Below are 25,695 nucleotides of genomic sequence, written 5' to 3'. Positions count from 1 at the left end.
GCCTGCATCTGAGTGCGATTACTTTAGTCACACCTGCAGAGGTAAATTTTGTTACCTCAACTGAAAGTTATTTAACCTTTTAAAGGTTCCACACACTCTCATATCTATCACAAACAAATAAGTTATTCTGTGACCTCGATCCAATAACCCTTTGAAGGACCATTCATTAATGTATGCTGAATTATTTGCATTGGACAAGGAAAGCTGTATAGCCTTACATTCAGCATACTGTTTAAAAAAAAAAGATTACTTCTTATGTTTGATTCTTTAAGAACAAAAAAAATAAAAATATGTTTCTCTCCCCACCAACTTGTCAAATTACAATGCACACTTTTGTTTGCCTTATATCATCTAAAGCCCTTTCCGGACGGGATTAGTTTCTCAGGGGGACATCTGTGAAAAATATTTCACAATTGTACCCCGTAATAAAACTCTTGCATTCGAACTGTAATTGAAAAAACAGGAGGACCAGTGAGTTTTTAGGCTTTCTTGGTCACGTGACATCGGGTTCAGTAGCTCCTCCATTTCCACTCGCTGTTGTGTTTATGCGTATCTTCATGGAAACGCACACCCAAAATGTAATTACGGTGCGTGGCAGTGGACGAATAGCTTTTTTTTTAACCATGAGGTGACAAAACTTAGAGATGTCTGTCTGGACGGGAATAAAATTAACAGAGAACCACGAGTTCAGCGAAATACAGTAGGTAATTTAGCCTGTAATTTTCTCAGAGGATGTCTGAGAAAAGCACGCACACGGTCGTTCCGAACTGGACTAAAATCACAGAAGACCCCCATAAAAGAGAAAAATTACCCCAGGACCCCCTAAGAAACGAATGCCGTCCAGATAGGGCTTGAGTTTAACATTTTCTAATGCCAAATATTATATACTTTTTATCATTGGCTAAATTTATAAATTGTAATTATAAAAATAACATTGTAATGTTGAAAAAAGTATTTAATCGTTTTTTTTTTTTTGAGTATTGTAATTCTGTGTTAAGTATTGTAATTGAGTATTCAGGGGAGTATGAACAAATATCTAAACCAGCTTACTCTTTGTGTCTGTATCTTAAATTTCAAACGCTCAATAGGCTGGTCATTACTGAAATCAAAACAGCTTAAAGATCTTAAACATTCTGTCACTGATTATCTAACTAAAACTCTCACACTGCTTTCTTTAATCTCACCATCTGTAGTTGACAACTCTGCGAGGATCTATAATGGAGGATTCTGTGCCCTCCACTTCCAAGCATGGTTTGGCTCGAGGCCTGCCGCTGAAGGAAGTGCTGGAGTATCTCGTGCCAGAGCTTAATGCTCACTGCCTTCGGCTTGCCCTCAACACACCCAAAGTCACGGAACAACTGATGAAACTGGATGAGCAAGGGGTACCATCACACATTTTCAGTTACACATTCTTCCTAAGACATTCTTATACGCTGTGTATTCTTGCTTTCAATTCATTTCAGTAATGGCACTGATTTCAGTTGTGTGGATCAAGTAGCTGCTCTGGTCTCATGCTTTTTATCTTCTCTGGCCAACAGCTTAGTTTTCAGCTGAAGGTGGGAGTGATGTACTGTCTGGCAGGCCAGAGCAGTGAGGAGGAGATGTACAATAATGAGGCGGCCGGTCCAGCACTGGAGGAGTTCCTGCAGCTGCTGGGAGAACGTGTGCGCCTTAAGGGCTTCACAAAGTACAGAGCCCAGCTGGACACCAAGAGTGAGTGGAAGACTTAAAATAAATGTATTTTACACATTTTTCCTTCCTTCATTTTTCTCTCATTTTAGGCTTGATTTTGGTTGTGGTAGACACTGCCTGGTTAAAAAAAAGGTCTCTCATATATATTTTGTTGGACTACCTTTAGCTATGGTACACATTCACTGTGGCATAGTTTTCACAGGCTTCTGCAGTGTCACAACATTTATTTCTCTCCAGAGTTGCATTCATTTTTCTCCAAGATCGTGTATTGATGATCGGAGATTTGGGCCGCTGCGCACGACCCGCTAAAATACAGGTTCACGGTTCTGTGCACACACTCTTGTGAAGAATATGAACTGGAGTTTATAGGGTTAGTGTAAAGTTTGTCAGTTTAATTTTCTAACCGTTTGAGGCTAAATGCAAAAATAGAAAATTGGATATAAAAACTCATTATTTAATTTTTTGTTGTAGTGCATTGGTCAAGAAATAAGTTTTAATTCATATTTCCATTTTTTTTTCATCTCTGCCCCTCCCAATGATAATTTTAGAAAAAAATGTTTTTGCATTTTGCAATTTTTAGAATAAATCATCAGATTTGTGTTAAAAGAAACAAAAATGAACAATTCTAAAAATTGAGAGTAGATTCAACTTTTCATTTTTTTTTTCAAATTCTGTTTGTGAGAGGCTGAAATTAAAAACTTGATAATTGAAAAATTGGATGAAAACCCTTTTCTTCTTCAATTTGAATTTAGCTTGATATAATCAGAAAATAAAACTGCTAAATGTTACATTGACCTTATAGGCATGTGCAAAATTAGCTAAACCAAATGCAGGACCATACCCTGCTGGTTGATCGCACTGCTGTAGCTCTTTTGTTGGCAATGAACTGCATGAAATCTTAGGTGCATGACAGTGTGTGAAGGCTGTTCCTGTGGGAAAACTCCCTGCTGCTCTACTCAGATTAGAAACACTCCTCCCTGTCTGCACTTACTGGTTATTACCCAGTAACACCCCAGTGAAGCTGACAGTAATAATGATCTCACCAGGTCAGTTTCTATACTGCTTTATAGTATTAAGAAGAGCTTAAATGGTAGAGACTGTTTAATGTGATGCCAACTCTACCATTAAACAGAAATGTTTAATTTCTGCTGAGAGGGAAGTGTAGTCCTGTAGCTTAACAACATAGATCAGAACACATACAAAATAAAAAAACTGAACTGTATTAAAGTGTTTATACTCATGATTAGAACTGAATACATAAATTAAAAAAACACATTTGTCTGATCTGTGGTATAAACAAAACTGCGATCTTTCTGTGTTCAGTTACGCACTGCTAGGAGTATATGCTTTCTTTACATCCATTACCAGCTACTTTACCCTAAAGCAATGGTTCTAATCTAAACTAAGTATGTAGACTTTGTTCATGAACTTCATTGCATTGGTTTTGAAGATCAATTTGTATAGATTTTACCAAACTGCTCCCTTAAAAGAGGCATATTTGTGTACAGGTGATTTAGTGCACTAAATATCTAGTACAGTTAGGTAACTGAGACTCATTTATTTTCTTTATTTTTTGTTGTTGTTGCTTATGGGCTGTATTCCACTTTAGCTATTTTAACTTTATCTCCCTGTGCTTGTGCTCGGTTTCCTCGGTGCAGGATACCAAATGCTCAGTAAGCCGACATTGGCTTTCCCCACCATGTTTGGCCCTAGCACATGGCCAAGATGCCTCTGCCTGATTAAGAGATTGTGTTTCTGTAAAACTGTAGGATCACTAAGATCCTGAGAATAAACTGTTCTATCCTGTAGCTCCTTATTGTCGGCATTAATTGAGCAAAATCATCTGCTCTGCTCTCTGTTGTGCTGTCCTCTCGTTCTTGGAGTCTCACTAGCATTAATTTTGGATTTGCCTTCCAAGCTAATATACAGTACCAGTCAAATGTTTGGACACACCTTCTCATTCAGTGTTTATATTTTATTTATTTATTTTTTTACATTGAAAATAAATACTGAAGTCACCCAGACTATAAAGGAATGATTAGTAAATTTAAAATGTTAAACATACCAAAATACTTTGTGAAGCATTTAGGTGGTCCTTATCTGGTGTGCTGTTAACTTGTGGTTTCGGAGGCTGGTAACTCTGATGAACTTATTATGTGCAACAGAGGTTACTCTTGATCTAACATTCCTGGGGCAGTCCTGATAAGAGCCAGTTTCATCATAATGTTTTTGATAGTCTTTGAGGCTGCAGTTGAGGAGATTTTTTTTTGATTGACTGACCTTCATTTCTTAAAGTATTTTTTTTTCCTTTACTTAGTTGAGTAGTTCTTGCCATAATATGGATTATATCATTACTCAAATTGAGCTATTCACTGTATACTGTAACTTTACAACTGATGCTCTCAAACACATTAAGATGCAAAAAGTTCCAGTAATTAATTTGATAAGTTCAGCACATCTGTTGACTGAAAGCCAGAATTTCAGGTAACCCCACTTCATAAAGCTGACTGAGAAAAGCCAACCAACTTGTTCAAAATTGTTATCTAAGCAAAAGGTGCTACTTTGCTGCATCTAAAATATACAACATTTTGGTTTAACATTTTTGTTCTTTACTAAATAGCTTCAGATGCTTTTCTTCATAGTTTGGATGACTTAAGTATTAATATACAATGCAGAACATTTGAACATTATAAAAAAATACTAAATTTATTGCCAGACTTTTGGCTGGATTTGCACCAAGCATGTTTCCCAGCCTTGTAATCTTCTGTGGTTCAGTTCTGGCTTTGGTTTTGCCCTCTTGAGCTTTGGGGAACTCTACTAGAAGCCTTAGCTTAACTTGACACACTGTGCTGCCTTTAGCTTCAGTTAATAAACCCTTGAGAGGCAGTGGTAGAATGGAGCTGTAGTTCACAGTACTTTTTCAGTTTAATTTGGAGTTAGTTTCCCATGAGGTGATTTTATAAAGAATTCTGTGGCAGTTTGAACAGGATAGAGAACCTGCTGTACCCTGCGGAGCCATCATTTGTTGGAAGTCACTCTGAACGCTCACAAAAAAGTGTGTCATTTTGAATTTCTAGCTTACTCTAAACATAATGCGTAAACATAAGTATACAGATATATATTTGTTGTATAGGTATATGGCATAGTCTTGTGGGATTTGTGTAGGTGGTGAGGTAAGTTGTGGGGTTCATTATCATTTAAAGAGACTTTAGAGTTATCCAGACTGGCTGTTCTGAACAAGGCTGTTTAGGCTGAGCTGCTGTGGTGCTCTGTTCCTGTGGTATTTTGAACAAAGCATATCAGTCATTTTAATAAGACCCCAGGCAAAAAAGCTATAATCTGTCCCCTTTAACTTGAGATGCTTTGCTGTGGCTGTACATCACACGCTTCATCAAAGACTTATTAAATATTTTGGGGTGTATGATTGCATTCTTGTGTCTCATCTTACTTCATTAAGTAGACTAAGTAATACTTAGATTATTTTAAATATACATATATAAATACATGCCTAGGTATCCTTTTCTCCCCAGAGCCAGAAGTGTCAGAGCTTTCCTTCAAACTGAGGGTAATCACTAGAATTTTAGGCAGCTTCCTCCAGTTTCACAATGGTTAAAATAATGATTCCACCTGTAACCTAAGCTGTTTATCTTGCAGCTGACTCAACTGGCACGCATTCCTTATACACCAGCTACAAAGACTATGAAATAATGTTCCACGTCTCTACAATGTTGCCCTACACTCCAAACAATAAACAGCAGGTAAGGAGCCCCCGAGCAAAAACTGCTCTGCAGAAAGTGACAGATGTTTTTAATCTCCAGTTGTTATGTATGCACTTATTTTTAACTTGCCGTGGCGTTCTCTTCCCTGCAGTTGCTAAGGAAGCGGCACATTGGAAACGACATTGTCACCATTGTGTTCCAAGAGCCCGGAGCAAAGGCCTTCAGCCCCAAGAACATCCGCTCTCACTTTCAACACGTCTTTGTGGTGGTGCAGGTGCACAACCCCTGCTCTGACAACACATGCTACAGGTATGTTTCATTATAGAGAAAAGACTGTTTTCTAGAATGCTCAGTTTTTATACAATAGATAAAATGTTCATTATGTTCACTTCAAAAGACTAAGTGTGCAAAAACCTCCAAAAAGTCATTTTTGGGATTTTGTAATAAAGTCCAACCTAAAGTCGATTTATAACAATATTTGGTACCACTTTAAAATAAAGCTCCTTTATAAAGTGTTAATACATAGTTTATAAAGGAGTTTATTAATGGTTATTAACATCAATGAAAACACATAAATAGAAAGGTTAACTGTGGTCTGTCATGTTCCAAATAGTAATTCCACATTCGTTTATACTGTTAAACTTTAGATCTTACTAGATGATTATCTTACTTTGTCTTTTCCATCAGTCAGCATTAACATTTCTGTTATTAATTAGTTTATAAATTATTTTATTAATTTTGATTTAGTTTTAGGCCATATTATAAGACACTACCATACAGTGGAATTTCTCCAATTACAAGAGTCGACCCTAAAATGAGTAATAGACACATGAAATAGATAGATGACTTTGAGAGAAGAAGGTGTGAAAAATCCACTGTATTAATACATTTACAAACATTTCTTTTTTTGGAGGCTTAATGAATGTGTTTTGGTTATATAAAATATTCTTCTTGTAGGATTTGCAGATCCTAGCCAATTTCCTGAAGCACTGTACCACCTCTCTGCTGCTTACCAGGTTAATTTCTGCAGTAGTATTTGAGAGACAGGCATCAGCTTCAGTGTTTTACTGAAGGAGCTGCTATAAACTTGCTGTGTAGAAAGTTAAGGATGCTGCGTGATTGGCTGTTAGGAGCTTTAAACAAGCTGGAATTTAAGTAGCATTAAATTTGGTGTGGAAAAGTGATGAAATACTAATAACTTGCTGCTGACTTAATGCTGCTAAATTAACTTACAGTATACTGATCTAAACGTTCAGTGGGTTATTTTTTCATTTTCATAATTTGTTCTGTGACTCAGCCATCAGATAAGGCATGAAATCATAAAGTATTGTTGACAGAATTTATGAAAAGATCTTTATCGGCAAGCATTTTATAGACTGTGACAAGAGTGTGTATTTTACCCATTTGGCGGACAGTGTACATTCAGCTTCTCTCCTTCTAAACCACTTCAAACAAATCAGGCTTGCTTAATTTCACTCAGCGCCTCTGTGGACTGTTTATCAGTAAAGTTTGTTGATCTTGTCCTGCATGCACTCGTTAAGTGTGCAATGGCACGAGGCAAATGGGGAAATCGTTGCTTGTTTATTGCTTTTCTGTTAGGATTTGAAGTTGACCACAGCTCGCTCTGCTGAGTGTAACGGAGCAACAACCGGCCAAATGGAGCCAGAATACAAAATAGAAGTTGTCTTTGCAATTTGATTTTTTTTAAAGTTTGACAAGTGTATATTTCAGTGGAAAATAGTTTAAATATATTTAAATAGTGCACTTGAACTTGCATGCAGTCACAGAGGATCTTGATTTTTTTTTTTAATGAGAGGTAATGCATGATAGGCCTGCACACTGTTTCTGTATACTAATATCATTTTACGCTTCCTCTCCATTTTTTCTGCTCTGCCTGTTTTATTTTATCTTTCCCTTTCTCCTTTCTGCCCTTTTTTGCCCAATTATCTCTCTGCCAAATCCCACCCACTGTCTGAATCATACCAAGCAGTCTAGTGAACGCACATACTTGCTTTCCTCTGAGATAAGTGAAACTGGCTGCTGGATCTTTTTCAATCTTCAGCACTGTAGGATGGCAGCTGATTGCTCTTGAAGGAGAGCATTAAGCTGCCGGTTTTGTTAAGGAACGCCCACGATTGTCCGACCCCACTCTAGATGGACGAGAAAAAGGAACTAAACCAAAGCTAATTTTGCTTTATTGGTCTCTTTGCAGTGAATGGCTTCGTCATGATTCGAACTTGGCTTTCTGAGATAGCATGCAACCACCTGGGAGCCCTCTTTCTTTCTCTCTCTCTCTCTCTCTCTCTCTCTCTCTGTTTTCTCTTTCTCTGTCTGCTTCGCCTCGCTGGAGCTCATGGAGACTTTAATTGTCGATGTGCCTCATTGTGCGCTGTGTTAATTGTTCCCAGCAGGCAGCCTCATTGGCTAACAGAACGTGCAGGGATGATGTTGGGAAGTTACAGAAGCCTGCACTAAACAGAGCTCCTCAAAACAAAGCCCCAAACGAAAGACGCAACAAACTGAAGAGCTTTTGGAGAGCTGTTTGGCTGACCTCACCAGTTGCACCCTTCTAAATGGGTGGTTCAGTGGGTCCCTGCTTGGCATACAGTTCAGTGTGCTCAGTTGGCATCGCTCCTCCTTTCCTCACACGCCTCCCCCATAGTGTACCCCATTAATTCTGAGGGATGAATTGCTGTTGTTCATGCTTGATGTTAAGATTTCGTCTCATTCCTTATCACCATTGAAAGCTGCAGGGTTACTCTGCTCTGTCAGGTGCATGAAGCTCGGTCAGGTAGGTTTGCAGTTGTCATTAGTTGTGTGGTATTTCCTCAAGTGTAGGCCATTGACTTATAGAGCATTATGAGGTGTTTATTGAGGCTGTAAAATGTTTTACATGTCCACCTGCTGGTTTAAGGACTGTGCTTAGTTCTGTGTTTCCTAAACTTTGCTCTTTGACCCTTAATTAGCTTGAATCAAAACCATATGCGGAGCTGCGTGTTTGAAGATTAAGAACTATTTATCTGCAGATCCTTCTTTTGGCTTACAATGTCCTAAAAGCCCTCTTCTGCTGTTATGACAACACTACAGACAATAAATACCATTTTGCTTTATTGAGCATTGATATTTCAGGTAGGACAGTTAGTTCCTTTTTTGTGTGCAAATATATGTTTGTTTGGAATATTGTTTTTTCAGAAACAATCAGAGTTTTATCAGAGAAATTACATGCCTAATGTAGTCTTAATTATGGTGGTGTGTGTTTTAAGTTGGGCTGCAACTAACAATTCTTTTGATAATTGATTAACCTGTTGTTTTTTATGAATCGATTATTCATCAGATAAAAATTTATATATAATAATGAATATAATTTATTTCTTATATATTTTACTTAAAGATTTTAGAGAACTAATGTTGCAATTGTATAAGGAACACACAATCTACCATTATTTAAAATAATGTTTAAATTGATTTTATCATTATTTAATAACACTATCAGTGTTAATAAAAATAAACTTTACCTTGGCTGTGACTCACACGACATCAGAGTCAGAGAGCCAGAAAAAGCCTTTAAATCTATTATTCAAAAAGGTTTGATTTGATTTTCCTTTACTCTAAATGTGTTTACGATAAATATTTACTGTCTTGTTTAACTACTCTAGCAGGCTGTAGGAACATTAAATGAGAGAAAAGCTGGTGGAAAAAACTCTTAAGGCTAATTTGTTCACTAAACATGAGTAAAATAAAATTGTTCTAAGAAAGAGACAGACCTTGTTTATCTACCCTATCAGACTCTAGTAACAATAATGAGAAAAAATGTATTAACCCTAACCTACTATGAACTTGTAGTGAACATAGCTATAGTACGCTTCCTCTTTAGGTGCTCAAGCAGTGATGTTGTGCTGCTGTGCACTGCAAGATCAGCTGTGCGAATTTTGAAGCTAATGCTGCTCTCTGAAGGCATTAATGTAAAGTGCTCCCATACTTTTGACTGCTTGGGTCTGCGCTAGTCCAGCTAATTGATTATTCAATTAGTTGCCAACCATTTTACTAATCGTTTTTTAGCATTTTAATCGATTAGTTGTTGCAGTTCTGTTTTCTATCTTACTCTAGTCTCAGAGTGGTATAAAAAAGTCTTAGATTATATTTTCCCATACCCAAAGATACCCTATAAAATGTGACTGTAGTCATTAATAAGTGCTTATGGCTAGTCTACCAAAGCCTGTTTACATCTCTCTATACAGATGAGATGTACGCTAAGCGGCTAAGCTATTTGAGCGTGTATGTGTCTTTTGTTTGCGTGTATGTGTGTTTGCTATTTCTACACCTGCGTATTTCCAAGCAGCTCTCTGTGTGGGTTGTGTTCACTGTAGACCACGGACGCTGCTAAAGCATCCCACACGCTGTGTATTTATACTTCAGATATGTAATCCAGTGTGCCTCTCTGCTTAAGCCATAGGGGTCAGGCCAGAACAATAAAGCAACCCCTTCGCCATGAGTCAGTGCCCTTTCAGTCGCCCCACACAGCTCAGGAGTGCATTTTATTTGGGTGGAATGTGCACCGTGTTTCTCCTGACCTTCAGAAACTAAGTGGTGACCATTATCCTTCACGGTCGAATTCGCTAAATGTTCTGCTCTGGCTCGGCTATACCTATAACCACATTCCAGCCATTATTAGACCGCTTTTTCATTGAAAAGATGCACTTTTGAACTGCCATCTCTTCTGATTTGCTCAAAAACAATCTGTGAGATAAATCAGTTAGCAGAAAGAGTTAATTGTTGGTTTATTAATTTTAGTTTTTGCATCTCTCTTGAGTGAATGCTGTGATCTACAGGCTTGAGTATTTATTTACTAATCATAATACAGAAACTGCTATGAATTATTTGGTTGTAGTTTAATTTAGCAAACTTTGTGAAGTCTCTGTTAAGGTTCTCTTTTAGGTCTTACATTAGCGCTGCATGAATCCAGTCATTCCAGAAATTTGGGACAACATATAGGAGGTAAAGAGTTTTCTAAAGTATTGACCCACCATGCAGAATGAAAACTCACCAAAGTAAAACGACCAGAGGATTCTACCCTAGAAATCTTTCTATTTGAGTTTCACTGCTACGAAAGGCAAATTAATGAAATTAGAGCTGTCAGCATTAACATGCATGCAGTTCATCTGAAAACTTTAATGCTATTTTTTTATGCAAATGAATCACATGACAAAATTCACAGAGCCTATTGATGCATTAGCAGTTTAATCTAGCGATATAACACAGCAACGCTGCTGTTAAGTTCAGAAAGTAGATTACCTTTTATTTATTCTGAAGTTTATGCTCTCTCTCTCTCACTCACTCACTCACACACACGCGCACACAGCTGATGACGTTTCCCTCTTTTTAAACTGTTAAGTGTGGAATATGGAGCTACACTAGCTTTTATTTTTTTATTTACTTATTTACTAAATTCTACTTTAAAAACATCAAAACTACCCTGAGATGTTTAATTACAGTAAAACTACCCTGAAGTATTTAAATACAGTAAAACTACACTGAGATATTATGATGCAGTGAAACAATAATCTAGCCTGCCAGGTTAAAATCACACTACACCATTATTTTTGTCCCCTTTCTAGAAATACAGTTAAGTACCAGCATTTAAAAATGTAATCATGATTTTATCCTTGATTTAGTCACAGAATATTGATTAATAATCTTAAAGTGTTTCTAACACTGATTCTTTTATTCATATTTAAATATCCATCATCAAAGGCTTAGTCTTAAGGAAGGAAAAGTGTGATTAATCGTGATTAATTTGATTATTAATCGCTGAAAGATCTATGGTTGTAATATTAAATGCGAAAGACTGTATTTTTAGCAAGCAGTGCCCTTTTAGAATTATTATATTAAAGCTTGTATTACCCACTGACTTTTTCTTTTTCATTTTTAATTTCTTTATGTGCAATAATATAAATTTAGTAGACCCCATATATAACCCAATTATAAAACGTATTCCTGTCCTTTAACTTTTTAAATGGTACTTTAAAAAAAAAAAATTGGGACAATATCATGCGATCATTAAACGTTTAACTATATTAACAGCTCGACTATTATCCACAATGAGCCAGTGTGCCTTGTGCACATGTGATCAGTTGCTTGAAGTCTGATCAATTGATTAGCCAAGTGGAATCAGGTGTGCTGCTGATTATATAGAATAAAAACCTGCAGCCACTCCTTTTCTATGTGGATAAAGTTTAAAACTTCTGACAAAATTTTACCACCTTCTTCAGTAAGATCTATGTTCTCTACCAAAACGTTGAGCAGGACATTACATGGTTAACCCAGTTTTAAACTGCAGCACTTTGGATTCAGAGAGGGCACCAAATAGGCCTTTCAGATTTGAAAAGAAACTCTGGTCTCGTGAATGACTGAGCCAATTCAGTCAGATGTGGAGCTGTGTTAGGAAGTGTAACTCCATAACCGTTTTAATCATATTAAACAGCCCTGTAGGGAAATGCAGCGTAAAGCTCTATGAATAATTGAGTTTAGACGTGTTTACAGTGCTTTATTTGGTACATGCATGTGATAAAGAATCTTGTGGTTGGCCTCTCTCTCTCTCTAAGTATCCTGTTTCCAGTCTGTGCTTTACCTCCTTTCCCCCTCTTTCCTGCCTCTGTCATTGTAAGAGCAGAGAGGGCCAGTCTTCAGCAGGCTTCATTACAGCTCAGCCTGGCTGACCACTTATGAGTTCCATGCATACCAGACAGAACAGGAAGCTTTAGATGTCCATTCCAGAGACTTAATGAAAGGAAAAGGAGAGGGGGAGAGGTGCAGGAGTGAGACAGGCAAGGAGTGGGTGGCTTTTCAGAAACCATATGCAAAAATACAAAAATGTGGACTGACATCTGTTTTTTGTTGTGAAGTTTGCAAAGAATAAGTCCCAGTTTACTTCTACAAAATGTCCCTTGTGGAATGAAAGCTCTTAATGGCTTGTTTAGCTTTTTTAGAAGTGGAAGTTTCATATATGTTCAGGTATATTTGAATATAGGTGGCTTGTGACACTCTGTATATTTATAAAAGGCTCTGGGGTTATTTTTATATTCATCCATATTGGAGAGCTTAAAGTGAGGTGGAACTACACTCTTTTACATAGCAGTCATCTCCTGCCTGGAAAAGACTCAGCTCATCCATAAACATGAAGCCCTCCAGCATAGTTTGGTGATGGTTCAACAATTATCTTGTGCAGACAGCGAGCGAAGTGTATTTGTTGAAAGTTTCATTGTTTAAAGTTCTCTTTCTCTCCCTCCTGTCTCTCCAGTCTCTCTCTCTCTCTCTCTCTCTGTCTTACTCTCACTGCCACTTCTTTCTGCTTTCAGTGTGGCGGTGGCTCGTTCCAGGGACGTTCCTGCCTTTGGGCCGCCCATTCCGGAAGACGTGAAGTTCCCCAAATCCACCGTCTTTCGGGACTTCCTGCTGGCCAAAGTCATCAATGCAGAAAACGCTGCTCACAAGTCCGACAAGTTCCGAGCCATGGCCACCCGCACTCGGCAGGAGTACCTGAGGGACCTGGCCGAGCGCCACGTTACCAGTACGCCTATCGACCCATCCGGCAAATTCCCCTTCATCTCACTGGCCCATAAACGCAAAGAGAAGAGCCGGCCGTACCCTGGGGCGGAGCTGCGCAGTCCCGGGGCTGTCACCTGGCCCGTGTATGCAGAGGACCACGGAGCAGGAGGAGAGCTGGAGGCCCTGCTGGGTATCTCCAACGACTTCCTTATCCTGGTGGATTCTGAGGCCAAGGCCGTGGTCTTTAACTGTGCTGTGCGGGACGTCATTGGCTGGACAATGGGAAGCCCCGCCTCCATGAAGATTTTTTATGAGCGTGGGGAGAATATCTCACTGCGCTCAATCAACAACAACACGGAGGACTTCCGAGAGGTTGTTAAGCGCCTAGAGGTGAGGAAACACCGGCCTGAAATAAATTCTTTAATGCTTTTCTGTGTACCAACTTACAAACAAAATCATATGTAAATCATATGTATGTTCCCTGCCAGTAAGCATTCACAAATAAGACACTACCAATAATATACAATACAATAAATAATGTGTTGAACTAGAGCACCAGCATTAGGAGGGTATTTAATAATGTAAATGAAGTAAAGAAGTGTGTATTTTAAGACGCAGGAATGGATTTCTCCATAGAGCAAAGCTCAGGCCTGGTTAAAACACAAGTCATTTCTGCAACACTTCTACATGCATTATTATTAGGCTTTCAGATTTTTCTGTTTACTTAAATGGCCTACACTGATGCTTAAATACATTTGCCAGTGATTTCATGAACTGAATTTTATGCAAGTGATTAAATAATTCCAAATTACAACCATTTTTAGCCACGTTTTAAGTCAAAAGTAAAAAATATAGATTTTCAAGTTAACAGTGAGACCCATTTTATTGTCTTGTAGTAATACTATTTGCGCAAGGCACATTGTGATGTTCATTGCCATCTTACACCCTGCAAACAGTCTGTTTTCACACCTTGCTACTGTGCCACGCAGCAGTGCACAAGCCCACTTTTACGTCAACAATAAACAGAATACGTAATAAAATAACATTGCTGTTCCCTTAAATGACCTGCTCACACACATTCACAGTGTGAGCGTGCAGGTCATTTAACTCTGCGCAAAAGCACTGCGCTGTTAAGATACGAATGCACCAAAGTCTGAGCGCACCTGACTCTTAAAGGGAATGGCAAGTGAAAAACTGATTGGTTCAAATTTATGCCTAAAACACACCCATTAAGAGATAAATTAAGAGAATTAGTACATGCCTTTTGCACAAGGCATATTTTTTGCATCCTTACGATACCAAAAAGACACACTGACGCCCTAAATCAAGCTGCATGATGCGTAGTTCACAGCTCGCCTATAGATTGTTTAAACAAGGCCCTATATGTTTTAAGAGATGATGATTTAAATACTTTCTTTATTTCATAATTAAGGTTTATACACACATCAAAAAGTTTGAGTAAATCCAAAAATTAACATTTAAGTCTGGATCTAATTCCTTCACAACAGTAAATTAGATGATCTGCTGTTTGAACTGAATGAATGCCATACAGTGGGTTCACAGATGTGTCAGCAACCATATCAGTGTTCTAACTATATCCTGTGTTGAACTTGTTGGTTTGAAGGTTTGAGGTGTTAAATGCACAGACTAATGTTGAAATGGGCATCTGGACAAGTGTAGAGTACTCTCAGGGTTTTAAATCCTGCTTCTTGAGTGCCACAGCACTAATCAGTCTAATGTTTCCCCTTCTGATTCAACTCATGAGCTGTGTGTCCAACTCTGAGAGAGCTGGTAGTAGAGAGTGGTATTTGGAGAAAGCTTTCTCTGTTAAATGATCCTATCCCTGCAGCATGCAGTGTGTGCAGTTTAAAAGCACTGCACACAGGTACTCCCCCTCCATCAGGACCGCCATGAATCAGCCAGCCTTTTCTTCAGACCTTACGCTTAGTTATTGTGTTCTGTGAAGAGTCTTTGGTGTTAAGGACGTGGCCTGCGAGAGAGGCTCGTAGCTCACACAGTGCTATGCGGAGGATGGAATGTACTTTTGTTTTGGCCACCTGCCCATGATGTCACTCTCCAAGTGCAGGAGCTGTTGCCATGGTAACTACTCTCCGAACTGAATGTTCGTGGTCTCCATCGCAGCGCTGAGGCGACATGGGCTGCTTTTGCGGACCCTAGTGAATCCTAATGCTAGGCTACGAAGAGTTTTAAGTTGAGAATTCCCAACGGAATGTTATTTCTCCTAAATGCTGATGTTTGTGGAAAATGATTATTAATTATGATTAAGAGTCCACAAGATGCAGTGTGTTGTATTCTGCTTGTGAAAGCCTTAAATACTTCAGAGACTAATCTTAGTTCTGTCTTTATCGTTATCAGAGACGGCATTGTCAGCGATGCCATAAGTATATTAATAATCGAAAACCAATTCAAATTATTTGATATGATTAAAAAAAAGAAGCTGACATTATTATTTCTTAATTTTGTTATGTCTTAAAGAGGTGTGCTGTTTGCTTAACTCTGGCCTAAAGGCACACTATCCTGCACATTTAAATGCATTGTTTTCTTTAGTAACAGACCCACTTAAACTCAGTAATGAACTATTAATAGACTTTTAATGGTCTGATTAATTGCATCAGGTGTGTTATAGGCAGAGCCAAAACCAAGGGCGTTTTAAAACTTGTCCCTAATAAATGAGTCTGCACTCAGGACCGATTTTGAGCTAATTTGGGGATGGGCTTATTATCACTGGTTTGTTTTCACACACAATAACTTTTTCCAAACTGTGGCTCAATTGCACAATCCTATACACTTATCATTTTTTTGGTGGCTGTTTTTTATTATTTTTATAGGAAAAATAAATAGTTAAGCAGTGAAGAACAGTGCTTGTGGGGTGCATGTCTTTCCCACATGCAGGTGCTCCTCCAAACCAGCCACAATTTTTTCTCCATGTAGGCTAGCGCGAGATGAGCATTCATGCTGTCAGTACCTGCACTCCCTTAACAAATGTGAGATTATTAGAGTACCACTGCTCCTGTCATATTTAAGTATTTATTAGGTATTAAATTTTGTTAAGTGTTAAAAAGGAAAGGAATGTGATGGGTGGTAAGTAATGTGACATGCGGACCCAGGCCAGGATATCTTTCAGATCAGTACTCTAAACTATTCCTGTGCTCAAATACAGCTTTCACACCTAACTTTATCTAACAGGTGCAGGACCAGGGTTGAGTTAAACTGCTGTATGACCTTTCCTGTGCATATGAATAGGTTAATATAACAAAGATCACCTTTGGTACGTATTTGATTGCTCATTTTCTGTGTCTCTCCCCCTCAGCACTTGACTAAAGGCTGTGAAACCAGTGAGATGACCCTGCGCAGAAACGGCCTGGGCCAGCTTGGGTTCCACGTTAACTATGAAGGCATCGTGGCTGAAGTGGAGCCCTACGGGTATGCCTGGCAGGCAGGCCTGCGTCAGGGCAGCCGACTGGTGGAGATCTGCAAGGTGGCGGTGGCAACTCTCTCCCACGAGCAGATGATTGACCTGCTGCGCACTTCCGTCACAGTGAAGGTGGTGATTATTCCACCTCATGAGGATTCTACCCCTCGCAGGTATGGAATGAGAGGCGGCCCTTGATTATCAAGCTTTTAGAATTAGCATGCTACAGTATGAAATTAGAGCACAAAAATACTTGCATTGTAAACATAAAACTAAAAAAGTAAGTACATTTGTTTTTGGTAGATTATTTAATGCTTATTGGCAGTAATTTTTATACTGTTGAAAAGCCTGTTAAATAGATCCACAACTGTAAAGAACATGTGTTTGTGGGATGAGCAGCAGAGCTGAGTATATAGGTTGTGCCCATAAAATATTTTTAAAATCTTCTTTGCCGTTGCTAAACAGCTTATTCTGCCATTGATTCGTTTGATGTTTGAGGATCTTCTTGGAGTGTCGTCTTCTTGGGACGCCCACTTCTCGGCCTGTCTCTGACATCCCCCTTTATATGAAAAATTAGCCTTCAGGTTGGAGATACTGGTACCAGGGCTCACTCCAAATAATGATGTAACTTGGTTTTGTGGAACACCAGTTTGAAGTTGCCCTATCACTCTGGTTCTTGGAGCAGAAACATACTGACCACTGTATCATAGCTTATTCTCACAGGTGCTGCCAATCAGGAGCCAATCAGGGGGAACCAGAAGCTCAAACAAGTGTCAAAACGAACAGCAGAATAAGCTGTTTAGCAATGACAGTGAAGATTTGGCAAATTGGTCATATGCGCAACCCATGTACTCAGCTCTGCTGCTCATCCCACAAATGCATGTTCCTTACAAATGAGGCCCCATTTAAAAAAGAAATTAACAAGATAACAGTATAAGATGTATTACCAAGAAGCATTGTTACTACAGAGAGATAATCTTATCAAGCACAAATTTCCCTTCTTTTTTGTGCTGTTTATTTCTGGCCAAGCTATTTCATTATTAGTCATTTAGCGAATTACCAAACAAAGTGGGCATGTTTGTGTAGGACAACTATCAAACTTTGCTGGAGTTGTGCACCCATTTGCTAAGATACTAAGCTGTTGCTACTAGGCTAATAATAGTTTATAAGCAGCAGGATATGTTTAGCAAAATCATGTAGAATTGTGTGTCTTTTTTGGATGATAGCATTAAAAGTCGTTTACCAGACAATCAACTTACCTACCTGATTACTTAACACGTCGGTGCAGTTTGAGGCAAATGAATCATATTCATTAGTTAATAATGTGCTTTTTAATAAAAATAAAAAACAATCATACCAATTCTAGCACTATGTTATAACTAGGAGTTTCAGGTATATATTAAATAATAAATATCTAATAAAGCCTGTTGGGAGGATATATTAGAGTAAAGTACGTAAGCCTTATGATCTTATCAGCACACTCCAGATCCCTTCTGCAGAAAATAGGCAACATTTGTCCTGTCCCCAGTTGAATCCTAAACATTTTTCTCCTGCTTCTCCCACAAAGATCTGTTAAGACTTAGATGCATACAATACTTCCCAGTTCCTAATGTCTAAATACAGGAAAAATAGTCTATTCTTATGCAGTCTCCTATTCCGGGGGTCTCTACTCTGCAGGGGCTGCTCGGAGCTGTACCGTATGCCAGTCGGGGAGTATAAGGGAAGCTGTGACAGTGGCTCCTTCGAGTACAAGTTCCCTTTCCGCAGCAACAACAACAAGTGGCAACGTACCTCCTCCAGCCCCCAGCAGTCCCTCACCGCCTCTCCTCAGAGCCACACTGGCACTCCCAACCGTGCAGTCAGTCTGGGGGCCAGCATGGGCAAGACCCTGTCCGCTGAGCGCCCAGAGAGAGCTGCTGCCATTCCCCGGAGCGTGTCCAGTGATGGACGCCCTCTGGACTCAAAGAGGTTTGTAAAGAACCAGTGGTGTTATCAGATCTCTAGGGGCTTGGACTTGTTTGGCTAGTTTTAATATCACCCCCTTGGACTGTTATTTTTATTTCCCCTCCCTTTTGTGTTCTTTTTTTTTTTTCTTGTAACGTCCCTATGTATCCTCTTGTTTGTGTTTCCTCCTCCTTTCTGTCTCTTTTTTTGTTCTGTTTCTCTTTATCACTTCTCCCAGGATGTCTCCTGGTTCGGAGAACTACTCGCTGGCCTCCTCCATCGTGATGGGCCGCTCCCCTCACAACCGCAGCTCCCCCAGCAACCTCTCCTGCTCTAGTGATACAGGCTCGGGGGGTTCCGCCCACTGGAGGCAGAAGTCCATGCCTGAGGGGTGAGCCTCTCTGAGCACCAGCAGCACTCTCTCTCCCTCCATGTCTGCTCTGTCCTCCCCCACCCCCTTCCTGTTTTGTTTCACTCTAGCAAATTCACTGAAAACAGCTTTTACTGATTCTAGTATGATGCTTTACTCTTAGAAGTTTAGGCATTATTGGTGTATTGTTATTTTAATATTGTTTAATTTTATAATTGGCTATGTTATGGTGTGGTATGTAATCTAAGGGAGCTGGGATCGTAAAGTTAGGTTTTAAAGTTGTTATAAGGAAAAAAAAGTTTTATTAGGGAACATTGAGTTATACAAGTCTTTAATCCAGACCACAGAAATGTAAATGCTGCCTAGCCTGAAAATACACCAATCAGCCATAACCTTAGCATCACTACCAGATGAAGTAAAACACTATTTATCTTTATCTATAGGTGTGGATTTATTAGACACCAAGTGAACAGTCAGTTCTTAAATCGATGTGTTGTTGGAAGAAGAAAAAATTGGGCAAGCTTAAGAATCTGAGACCTGAGAGCCTCGACTAGACAAATAGTGGTTGCTAGACAGCTGAAACAGAGTATCTCTAAAACATCAGGCAGGTCTTGTGGGGGCAAGAAAGGACAACCGGTGAATCAGCAACAAGGTCATGGACACCTAAGGCTCTTTGATGCTATTTTTGGAGGCACTACCTTGCAACTTACAGGACATAAATGGTCTGCTTGAGTCTTGTGGAGTCCAAGCCTTGAATGCTTAGTTCTGTTGTGACAGCACATGTAGGGTCGTTTAAGATCTTATTTATTGTTTCCCATATTGATTTTTTTCTGATTTCTTATTTCCCCCATTCAGATTTGTATTATAATTATTATTTTATTTTTTTTCAATTCTATCCATATTCTCCTTATCACTTAGTCTCTAGTAAGTCACCAGACAGGTGGGACTTACTATGTTATGTTATTAGTACATTAGTTCTAATGTTATGGCTGATCAGTGTATGGGCTTTATTATGCAGACAAATTTGAACTTTAATTCCTTTTCCCTTGAAATAGGATGCCACCTTCCAACGATAATTAGGTATCTCTCACTAGACTTGTCACAATAACATCTTGTATGATATATTGTTCCAAAAATAAGTGCAATAAACAATGTTATTGTCATTTTAATACCATTTTGTGTTATTCATATAATTTTAATATAATTGCATAAAAATGCATACATAACTGATTAGAGCAATTAAGTTTAATAAGTAAGGATATTCAACCATATTCAAAAATGTTTAAATATCATAAATAAAACGTTGACATATTGGCTCATGTATATTATTTGGCTTCTCCTTTTTAAGAAAAACAAAAATGATTGTCATTTCCATGTATTCTGTAAAAAGTTGATGGTGTAATTAAAGGCCTACTTCTATCCTGTTTACAAACACACATAGAATTAGTTACAGTTAAGATAAGATATTTTTTCATTACTAATAATGCCTGGATCTTCTAATGGTTGATTAAACAGAAGCATAAGCATGTGGAGTAACTGTAAACTTTGTATGTGTGCTTGCGCGTGTGTTTTTTTTTTTACAGATTTGGACCCAACAGACACTCTCCCCTCCCGCCAGAGCGACAGATGATGGGCGAGGGGGGCAGCAGTGGCAAGTCAACCCCGAGCTGGCCCAGAGTGGACGACTCAGACAGAGCATCAGCAGGTCAGCCCACAGTCCATTAATCATTGATTAATCATCAACTCGGGCTGGGGTGGCGGTGGGGTGGGGAGTAAGGAATGAGGTAGTGATGAAGTGGAAAAAGAATTGGACTGAATGAGTAAGTTAATGAGAATGACTGAGTGTTTGTGTGAATGAAAAAAGCAAGAGGGGAATGGAGGAAAAAGTGAATGCAGGAAATTAGGGGAAAACCTGGGGAAAGTGTTTATATGGAAAGTTACAAACACAGCAAACATGCAGTCAGAGTGTTAAAAGGAGCAAAAAGCATTCACATAGCACCTCAGATCATCAGTGAAGGATCAAAAGGATGATCTTTATACCGTTGCTGTAGCTTTGCGTCTCGGCCTCCCACAGTCAGGCAGCTCTAGCGGTGGAACACAGCTGTGTGTGTGTGTATGTGTGTGGGGGGATGTTCACACTGCTTCTCAGAAACGCCATATGAAAAGGAAATTGCATGCTGATGAACTGTCTCCATGGAGCTTCTTCCAGCCAAGAGCCAGCATTATTTCCTTAAGCACAGTTCAGTGCCTCTGAGAACCAGTTCTTCATTGTTTTTGTCCAGTGTGCAGTAATTGCTGTAATTGAACGGCAGTGGAAGTGAAGGATTGCTTTGACCTCAAAGCTGTGTGGGTTCTTTTCCCTTTTAAAGCTCGTCATTGCTCTAAACAGACTAACCTGTGATCTCTCATCCGTGGATTTGAATCTCTGCACACTTTCTCTCCCACACACGTCTAAGAATAAACAGTGTATTATTCCTGAGCAACCCAAATGGGCGAGTATGGGAAGCCAGAACACACGCATACATACACAGACACTTCTGAGTGCTTTTATTTAAAGCAAATGTGTACACAGTAGACCATGCTTTTTCTAATTGCCTTCTGTCCAGCTGGCCAGTTGCCTTCTGTTATTGCTTTTCAGCATCGTCCTAATCTCTTATGTTGCTGTCTTGAGGCTTTTTTTTTTTATATATATATATTCTATATAACCAAACACTGGACACCTTGTATGTGATTGCCTATCAATAGAAGAAAACATAACTTAGGGCATGAGCTTATGGCAACTTTATGAGTATAGTTTATGAGTGGAAGTTTGGAAGTGGAAGTGGAAGTGATTGGTTGGTCTGAGCAGGATGTTCTTTCCAAGTCTTCTAAGGGAATTAGATCAAATGTGTCTCACTTCTGGATCAAGCTTGTTTAAGCTCCCCTGGTGGCCAGTCATAGTACCTCACACTGCCAAAACAAGAATTCACGCACAATAAAGCAGCAGCAGACACAAAAGTACTCAAAATAGTATTACAAATATTTCTTGCCTTTTAAAATATAGAAAAACATAAAATTCTGCAATATTCCTGACCCACCTAACATGCATAATTTAAAACTGACACAAATGATTTTTATATTCAAGACAGGTGGCCAGAAGGGCCACGGAATGTATCCTGTGCAACAGGCTGTTAAGTAACCCTTAAACCTAATTGATTTACTCCCATGCTTAACATTTGCCAAGGGATTCTTTTCATTAAATCCTAATGAGTTTCTGCGAACATGTCTAGCACCCACAAGTTAAACTCTTCTAATTGTATCAGTGGCCATATCTGATCTAACAATGTATACATCCAGTCAGGTGAACACAACCTGTTCCTGACAACCTTCTGAACACTGGAGCTCTATCTACTTGCGTTGTGCGAAGTCACATAGAAGGTATTTAAAGCTTGGTCAGTTAGCTTGGTGCCATTGTCTTATACACTGTAGTTCTACCCTTTCTGCAGTCATTGCTGGAAAAGGACAAATTCCTAAAATGCAGGAGATGTGTTGACCTTCATTGGGCTAGAACGAACAGTAGCTTCATTCCTAAAAGAGGCAAAGAGACTTTGTTCACATTGATTAGTTAGGTTGCTGCCCTGAGATCTCTCCATGATTGTAAAGTCCTTGTGCAGTACAACTGTTAATCCCCCGGCTTTAAACCTGCTCATACAGTTAAGTGATTGATCTAAGGAGTGTTTTGAGGCACATTGAGCAGACTCCTATGTCCAGGGTTAGTGACTGTGACATTGCTAAACTGATAACTACAGTTAACCTGTAACCAAATTTATTGAGCTCCTGCATCATGTGTCCAGTTTAAATTAATGAATTACCTGTTTTTAGCCTTTATTTGGGGGAGACAGAGCAGAAACTTTTCTCGTTAGACAGGTTGTATTTCTGAAATACCATACTCGTTTGAAAATTACATTAAAATGTTTTTATACTGTGGTATACAGTTTTAGCGCTATAATGTGTAACCCTACACTCACATTACCGTTGCAGTTACCGTAAGTTTATTTTCTAAATAATCTAGAGATTGTGTTCACTACTATTCACCTCAACACAAAAATCAATAAAATATGTAGTTTGGCTGGGAGAGGATACAGTTCCTGTATACTGTAGCTTTGTGGAGGATGTGAGATGGCCAGAGTCATGGGTTTTGACACACCAACCTGTGTCCAGTGTAATGTATTACACTAAAGTGCTTTCTAAGAACTGCAAGATCAGAAAGTACAGAAATATCTCCATGTTCCTGTCGGTACAGTTGTGTAAGCAGGGCTTTGTGTTCCTGTAGCAACCTCCCTCTCTCACGCTCTTTTCAGCTCCCTATAGCTCTCTCTCTCTCTAATGTTTCTCTATAGCTCTTGCTCTCTCTCTCTCTCTCTCCTTTCCTCTTCCTCTTCTCAAGGTCTTACCCCTTCATTTCTTTTCATTTTTTCCTCTCTGTCCCTCTTTTTTTCATTCCTGGACTTCACCACATGTCTCCTGTTTTGACAGGAATCCTCCCATTCTTTCATTCTTTCTTGCTCGGTTGAAATGACTTGGCACGGCCTCACCCCCTTCTTTCTTTCTCTCATGCTGTCTTGTACTTGCCCTCTCTGTCTCTCCTTCTCTTTGGTATTTTTCTTTGTTACCATTTCATTGTGAGGATGTGGGTGGTTCTTGTGGTTATGTTGCCCACCTCTGTTCTCACATTGACCCCTTTTACTTTCCTCACATGTCCTGCGCTTTCTCTTTCTCAGCCTTGGCCAGTAATAACAGGGTGCAGCCCACATTAAACGCATCCCGGCCGGCTTGTGCAGTAGACTGTGCTGGCTCTTACACTGGACGGGTTACCGCAGCCTAGAATTATTCCCTTCTCTCATAATTGTAGACGTCCGTTCAGGTCACAGAATACCAGTGCTGGATTTTTGACCTGTTCCAGATAAACACTTAAAATAGCTTTTAGGAAGAATGCCATTGAGGGTTTACTTTAGGACAGATTTGCACTTGTGAGACACGTGTAAGTTGCATAGGAAATTTTAGAAGCTGGCATTTGAAAGGCGCTTTCAAACAAAGAGAAACTGTGGTATAGTAATATATGATTGTACAATGAACACATGGAAATTCGCATGGTCTTAAAAAGTTAAAACTTTATATTTAATGCATTAAAAAGATCATGTTTTTATGTTTTATTTTATCAAAGCATAGTCTATCGGAAGTTAGTTCTGTTTCTGGGAGCTGTCGGTGTTGTTTTGTGGTGATTAAACTATAAATTCCATGATAACTGCAGGCAGGATAACTGCCCACTCCCTGCCTGTCAAATACATATTTGGATATCTGCTGCCTCTGGAGTTAATTCTGCTGCTTGTGCTGGAAAACATGGTAAAAATTATTGGCTTTCAGTGAGACTTGGCTTGATCACGAGTAATCTTTATGAAGCTTTTTGCAAAATATTCAAGACCACCATCTAGTTGGGGACTTTGGCTGTGAAGGCCAAGGCAGAGAAACACCAGCTTGCCACAAAAAACCTTTAGCGGGCTTCAGCCATTACTTTATTTTGTGGCCCCTGCTGGGCACCATTGTTGTCATCAGTGCCCGCTCCCACCGGACTTCACCAAAAATCACTAGTGATTTGGCTAATGATCCTCAGGCTGCTTTCTTACCCAGTGAAACATCAGTACAGAAGTAGTGATATTTGCAGCCTCTTTCAAGCAGAATGAAAGGAATAATTCAAACATATGGAAGGAGAGGTTGTATGTAGACATGGGTTGAGAATGTAACTATTTTAAATATCTGTTTTAATATTGAATTAATTAAATCTTATCCTATAACTGAATTAATAAAAACATGTTTTAAAATGTCTGGGATCATTAGAATGTTCCTGGTAATAAATCATCAAGTTATGAAACTTATCATGAAAGTTATGAAATCTGCAAAGAACCCAGGCGTAATGTATCAAACGTACAGTTATAATTTGTAGTCTCTTTGTTATTGTGAGCGATGCTGTGCTGAATCATTCACGCCAAGAAGGAACACAGACAGGAAGCGAAGGGTTAAGAAAGGGAAGGAAATTCTTTTCACTCAATACAGGAGGAAATACCCCCCTCTGTGCCATTCAAAGTGCCATGCAGGTTTGCGGATGTGCATACAGGAAATGGACTCTCCCCGGGACCACAATTGCAATCGACAAAAATGAAGTGTGTGTGTGTTTACATAAACTGTACTGTTAAAATTGTGTTTTTCCATTTTATTTAATTGTGTATGGGTCACTGGACAGACAGTAGGTACACAATATGGACAGAATTATTGGGATTAAGCTCATTCATTGTTTCTTTTGAAAGTTAAAGGTATTGTAAAGGATTGATCCTACTTTTGTTGGATTAACTGTCTTTACTGTCAATGGAAAGCTTTCTACTAGATTTTGGAACATTGCTTTGAGGATTTTAGGGCTGCACGATATTGGAAAAAAATTTAATTGCATATGTTCTTTTTTTCTGTGATATATATCGCGACATTAAACAATGCAAGGCCCATAAAGTCACCGGCCCTGTCCCCTCCCATGCGCTGTCTCGTGTCCAGTTCATTCAAGAGCTGAGTCTGCGCCGTGCACTCAAAACCCGAGGAAAACAGCAAAACAACAATAATCAGCCCTTTAATTAGGCATTCAAATGACTTTTTAAAAGGTAAAGAAGAGTGTTTTTCTGGCATTTAAAGTGTAAATTCGGCTGTAACTGGAAATATCTGCACAAAACTGTGCTGGACTGAGGTGCACAGCTTTCGACACGTGCGTTTACAAGCACATGCCCAGCCATATGGATGGAGGCGGTCACCTCGTGTTTACTCCTGCCCCTGATGTGACTATCGCACATGACGATGCTTAAACAATATATTGTGCAGCCCTAAGCAGTAGTGAGGTCACCATGTTGGATAATTGCCACCACATCTCATCTCAAGATTGCATGGACGATGCACGATTATTAGATATAAAGAAT

At 39.2% G+C, this 25,695-nt stretch overlaps 1 protein-coding gene across 5 annotated transcripts in view; it reads left to right on the top strand.

The window, feature by feature from the left end:
* The window catches only part of sipa1l1 (signal-induced proliferation-associated 1 like 1), a 111,334-nt gene that overhangs the window by 68,385 nt on the left and 17,254 nt on the right, over positions 1–25,695 (top strand). For all 5 annotated transcript variants that reach the window (XM_022663250.2, XM_022663255.2, XM_022663262.2 and 2 more), the window contains 9 exons: positions 1,194–1,382; positions 1,539–1,713; positions 5,347–5,450; positions 5,563–5,720; positions 12,767–13,346; positions 16,288–16,562; positions 18,067–18,357; positions 18,572–18,724; positions 20,287–20,408. In XM_022663250.2, the coding sequence (XP_022518971.2) occupies positions 1,194–1,382; positions 1,539–1,713; positions 5,347–5,450; positions 5,563–5,720; positions 12,767–13,346; positions 16,288–16,562; positions 18,067–18,357; positions 18,572–18,724; positions 20,287–20,408 (2,047 nt within the window). The remainder of the gene's footprint in view (positions 1–1,193; positions 1,383–1,538; positions 1,714–5,346; positions 5,451–5,562; positions 5,721–12,766; positions 13,347–16,287; positions 16,563–18,066; positions 18,358–18,571; positions 18,725–20,286; positions 20,409–25,695) is intronic.

The sequence above is a fragment of the Astyanax mexicanus genome, chromosome 1 (assembly GCF_023375975.1).
Source record: "Astyanax mexicanus isolate ESR-SI-001 chromosome 1, AstMex3_surface, whole genome shotgun sequence".
NCBI lineage: Eukaryota > Metazoa > Chordata > Actinopteri > Characiformes > Acestrorhamphidae > Astyanax > Astyanax mexicanus.
The sequence above is the reverse complement of the archived record's forward strand: the minus strand, read 5'-3'. Positions and strand labels throughout refer to the sequence as shown.